We start from the raw sequence: 5,765 nt of genomic DNA, 5'->3' as shown, positions 1-5,765 counted from the left end.
CTAAGAAGAATGTTAGTGGAAACACGAATGTTAAAGTTCCTTTAGTGTGAGCTCAGACGGAAGTGAGCAACATTTACATGAAACTGGACAAAAGGTGATTCTTGTAGAGTGACAGAAGACATAGCTGAATATAAGTTTCTTCTATATTGGAAAACTAACCTGACTTTAAAAATAAAGTCTTGGAGCAAAAATAAATGATTGGGACCTCATCAAGATTAAAAGCTTCTGCACAGCAAAGGAAACAACTCACAAAACTAATAGGCAACCAACGGAATGGGAAAAGATAGTTGCAAATGACATATCAGATAAAGGGTTAATATCCAGAATCTACAAGGAACTCACCAAACTCCACACCCGAAAAACAAACAACCCAGTGAAGAAATGGGCAGAAGACATGAACAGACACTTCTCCAAAGAGGACATCCAGATGGCCAACAGACACATGAAACGATGCTCAGCATCCCTCCTCATCAGGGAAATACAAATCAAAACCACACTGAGATACCACCTCACGCCAGTCAGAGTGGCTAAAATGAGCAAATCAGAGAACTCTAGATGCTGGCGAGGATGTGGAGAAACGGGCACCCTCCTGCACTGTTGGTGGGAATGTAAACTGGTACAGCCCCTCTGGAAAACAGTGTGGAGGTTCCTCAGGAAACTAACAATAGAACTCCCTTATGACCCAGCAATAGCACTGCTAGGAATTTACCCAAGGGATACAGAAATGCTGAGGCATAGGAGCACATGTACCCCAATGTTCATAGCAGCACTCTCCACAATAGCTAAAACATGGAAAGAGCCTAAGTGTCCATCAACAGATGAATGGATCAAGAAGATGTGGTTTATCTATACCATGGAATACTACATGGCAATGAGAAACAATGAAATCTGGCCATGTGTAGCAACATGGATGGACCTTGAGGGTGTTATGCTGAGCGAAATAAGTCAGGCAGAGAAGGACAAATACCATATGTTTGCACGTATAGGAGGATTAGGAGGAACTTGACGGAGGAACAAGGGGGAGAAGAAGGGCGGAAATGGTGGGGGAAAGAGAGAGGCAAACCATGAGAGACTCTTGAATGCTGACAAAAACTGAGGACTGATGGATGTGGGGATGGGCATGGAGGCGGGCACTTGTGGGGATGAGCACTGGGTGTTATGTGGAAACTAATTTGACAATAAACTATTTGTAAAAAATAAATAAATAAATAAATAAATAAAAAATAAAGTCTTGGGACACCCGGATGGCTCAGTCGGTTAAGCATCCGACTTCGGCTTAAGTCATGATCTCACGGTTTGTGGGTTCGAGCCCCGCATCGGGCTCTGTGCTGACAGCTAGCTCAGAGCCTGGAGCCTGCTTCGGATTCTGTGTCTCCCTCTCTCTCAGAAATAAATAAAACATTAAAAAAATTAAAATATTTGGGATGACACCCCAAGTTTAAAGATAAAACAAGCAGGGAGACATGGGATTAAACAAGGAATTCTAGAACAGACGGCAATTCCCAGGATAGTGGGGAGAGAGACAGCTACACACATAGGGTCGCTTGGTCAGACTGGGGCATGAGATCCAGAATCATGTTCACTGGGAAAAACAGATTGGCTATGATCTGTATAAACGTATGTCGGGAAAGGGCTTCTAAAGAGCAAAATCTCAGGATCTATAGTAATCAGTCAGTTGTGAGTGAAAGCAGAGAGGGGAGCCTGGGTGTCCCAGTCTTGGGATGGGCTCCCGGGATCAGTGCATGAAGCCTGCTTGGAATTCTCATGCTCCCTCTCTCTCTGCTCCTCCCCTGCTTGCACTCACTGTCTTATATTAAAAAAAAAAAATAAGTAAACCTAAAAAATAGAAAGGAAAGGAAGGAAGGAAGGAAGGAAGGAAGGAAGGAAGCAAGGAAGGAAGAGGGCAATATGATTATTAAGAATTATGGAAGCAGGGGCACCTGGGTGGCTCAGCCGGTTAAGCGTCCGACTTCAGCTCAGGTCATGATCTCATGGTTCATGGGTTCAAGCCCCACGTCGGGCTCTGTGCTGACAGCTCAGAGCCTGGAGCCTGCTTTGGATTCTGTCTCCTTCGGTCTCTGCCCCTCCTCCACACTCTCTCTCTCAAAAATAAAAACATTAAAAAATTGTTTCAAATAAAAAAAATAGAATTACAGAAGTAAACAGAAGAAGCCACTAAGGGTAGATATGTGGTAAGGATCGCTGTTAAGATCCTGTAACTTATTTAACTGTAAAGGAATGACGATAAGACAGGCAATTAACAAAATACTTTATTGAATTTAAGTAATATAGTCCTCAAATACTGTATCTTAGAAATTAAAAGCATCCTATAAACATCTATAAAATTGGTGTTACTATCATGTTTCATAGTTGCTGAAAATGAAGGAGAAAAATCTGTTCTGGTTTTCAGCAGTAAACCAGAAGAATCCAGAATTATTGAGACTAAATTTACTAAATTTCCCCTAGACACTGAGACAGTATTCTTTCTTTCCCAGGTACTTCATCTCTCATCATCTGTTACTGAGGAGATTTTAAGAGGTTCAGAATCGATTCCAACATAGAAATAGGGACAAATGGCTTCTGTAAAAGAATCATTAAAAGTATAGAGAAGAGATCTATCATTCATATTGTAAAATGAAACCTCACCCAAGTCATAGTCCAAAAAAACTCCAATCTTACTGGGTCTTACTGTGGGCAGAAGCTGGGTTCTCTTAGGACCCAGCATAACATACACGCTTTCAATGCATCGCCCAATTGCCCAGAATCCACCCTCAGCTACTGGCTGATTCCGCCAATTTCTTGGAAAATAGTCTCGACACACCCCCAAGGTCCATTTAGGCTTGTTTCCCACTACTACCTCCCAGTAATGCCGGCCGGAACTAAATCTCTTAGAACCCAGGACAGCAGGGCAGAGATAAAATCTCCTTGGGCTATAACAAAGGCATTTTTTTCTCTTTCCATAACGCACAGTTTTTCTGTCCTCAGAGACAAGAAGCCGAGGGTGTGCTGTTTCAAGATCTAGAGTCACATCTACTTGGAAGGGCTTGATAATTCTGTCCAAGCCGGAGTACTGTGGAGGAAGGCTAAATCCATATTTCTTTAATCGGAATAAAAAGAGCTCAGGACATTTTAGGTTTTGATACCTGTGGTAGATACCTTCAACGTGTGTCAGTAATTCCAATTCTGACTGCACACATTGGCACTCTACCTCCTTCAGAAGACGTTTTAACGTGGAAACATGATCTGAAAACGTTTTACGGTTTGCATTTAGCTTCATTACAATGTCCATCTCTTCATCCTTCATCTGCCTAAGAAGAGCCTCTTGCTGATTCTGCAGAAACAGTTGAAGGTGCTCAAATTCAGAAATGATTTCCTCTCTCCTACGCTTTACCGCCCTTTTCAGTTCCTCCATCTTGCTGGCTTGCAGAGTTATCACTTTTTCAACTCGTTCCACATTGTTCTGCAAGGGCTCAATGCTATATTCTAGAATTTTCCGGTGATAAGAGGCAGCTTTCTTAATGGGGCAAATGTAGTGTTTCTGGTGTTGAACAGAGAGACTGCACTGTGTACATAAAACCTCTAGGTCCTTCCCGCAAAAAAGGGTCAGAAACTGATTGTGCTTCTCACACACAGAATACTCTTCCTGCCTTTTCCGCTTGCTCCTTCTGACCTGCAGTAGTTTGGCAATTTCAGTCAGATTACTCAGCTGACGGTTGCTCCGTAAGTTTTTGTTACGAAAGCAAAAACGGCAGACAGGACAGGGGAAGGTATCATCTAGATCCTTCCACATCATGTTGATGCAGGAGCGACAGAAGTTGTGCCCACAGTTTACAGTCACTGGGTCTTTCAAGTAGTCCAGACAGATGGGGCAGCTAGATTCCTCCTGGAGGTGTGCCAGCGCTGCCACAAACTCCATGGAGCAGAGAAGGAACGTGGTGGGTAAGAATGTTCCCCTTGGCAAGGCCGGCCTAAAGCTCAAGACCCAGTGAGTAGATATTCTCCCCCAGACCTCAAAGCTTTTGGTTTCCCTGGCCTAGCTTCTGACAGCAGCCACTGAACTCTTGTCTAGTGTCCTGCCTCGTAGCTTGAGGGCAAGCAGGATTTACTGTTTGCAGCTCTCTCACAGATTCGTCCACGTAAATTTAAGATTAATGACTGTCCTCTTCAACAAAGCAGCCACAGGTCCGAGTGAGCAATCATTCATTCCTGTGAGTGAGAAAAGCTTTCAATTATAAAATCTCCTAGACTTGCTATCACAATATAATACTTTAGGCAAGAATCCTCAGTAACTGCAAAAACTATTAAGTGAAAAATTTCTGGGTAATGATATATTCACAAAAATCTCAAAGTAACACTTAACAATTACATTTTATTTATAGAGAGGAAAAATAGGTGCCTTTACAATGCAGAATTCTAAAGAATACCTCCTGACTGATGAAGGGACAAACTGATGGCCTGCAATGAGAAAAACATCACTCACAGAGTATTTCTGCTCCCCCCGCAAAAAGAGGAAAAAAATTACCTAAATTTAATCACAAGGATACAATCACTAAAATCCAAACCATGGAACATTCAACAAGTCCATGGTCTTAAACTGCATGAAATGGCACTGAAAAAAAAAAAAAGGGAGAACTCTCATATGTTAAGAGACCAAAGAAACAATATAAATTTGTGATCTTAGCTTTCTAGAGTCTAGATAGACATATACATTGGTCTAAATGGATAGTACAGAACCCTGGCAAAAATGTGAATATGCACTATTTACTAGATAGCAGCATCAAAATCAAACTTCCTAAATTCAATAATTGCCTCTTAGCTACATAAGAAAATATCCTACTCTTAGGAAATACACACTGAAGTACTTACAGATGAAGGAGTTGTGATCTTTGGGATTTTTTTTCTTTTAAAAAAAATTTTTTTTAAACATTTTATTTATTTCTGAGAGAGAGAGACAGCGTGAGCAGGAAAGGGTCAGAGAGAGAGGGAGACACAGAATCTGAAACAGGCTCCAGGCTCTGAGCTAGCTGTCAGCACAGAGCCCAACATGGGACTCGAACCCACAAATGGTGAGATGGTGACCTTAGCCAAAGTCGGCCACCCAACCGACTGAGCCACCCAGGCGCCTCAGGAGTTGTGATCTTTGAATGTTACTCTTAAATATTACTAAAAAAAAAAAAAAGAAAAGAAAAAGGAAGAAGTGGTGGGCTTTGGTGGCTCAATCAGTTGAGCATCCAACTACTGATTTCAGGTCAGGTTATGATCCCAGGGTTGTGGGATCAAGCCCAGTGTTAGGCTCTGCACTGAGTATAGAGCCTGCTTAAGATTCTTGTTTCTCTCTGCCTCTTCCCCTCTTGCACTTTCTTAAAAAAAAAAAAAAAAAGACACTCATTAGTGATGGAATGGGTTTTTGTAACTTGATTTTCGTGGCCACTATGTGAATTTACATGTGATGAGTGGCATGAAACTAGACACAGTCATCTGACCAAGAGCAAATTCCTGGTTTTGATATAGTATTAAGAAACATGGGAATGTGGATGATAGATATATGAAACCTCTCTGTATTGTTTTCTCAGAATTCCTGAGAATCGATTATTATTCCAAAGTATTAAAGTTTTAGAAAAATCACCTTCAGGCTCATCCAGATGTTTAAATCAAAGGGAAGTGGTGTAGTTCATTTCGTGAAGGACTCGGACATATAATAAATCATTTATATCCCTTGCTTTTTATACTCATTGATTTTACTGTATATTATATTATTTGTACAT

At 41.4% G+C, this 5,765-nt stretch overlaps 1 protein-coding gene across 1 annotated transcript; it reads right to left on the bottom strand.

Moving 5' to 3' along the window:
- Window positions 1–2,453: 2,453 nt before the first annotated feature.
- Window positions 2,454–3,916, bottom strand: LOC120243728 (tripartite motif-containing protein 60-like). Its single transcript, XM_039249961.1, has one exon. The coding sequence runs from the start codon at window positions 3,914–3,916 to the stop codon at window positions 2,501–2,503; it is 1,416 nt and encodes a 471-aa protein (XP_039105892.1). The 3' UTR covers window positions 2,454–2,500.
- Between the last annotated feature and the right edge of the window lie 1,849 nt (window positions 3,917–5,765).

This window comes from Hyaena hyaena, unplaced genomic scaffold (genome assembly GCF_003009895.1).
Source record: "Hyaena hyaena isolate Hyena2069 unplaced genomic scaffold, ASM300989v1 scaffold_356, whole genome shotgun sequence".
Lineage (NCBI taxonomy): Eukaryota > Metazoa > Chordata > Mammalia > Carnivora > Hyaenidae > Hyaena > Hyaena hyaena.
Note: the sequence above shows the minus strand (reverse complement) of the source record. Positions and strands in the feature narration are given on the sequence as shown.

Coding starts and splice junctions, on each gene's coding strand:
- LOC120243728 (XM_039249961.1), bottom strand. CDS start 3,916: ATGGAGTTTGTGGCAGCGCTGGCACACCTCCAGGAGGAATCTAGCTGC.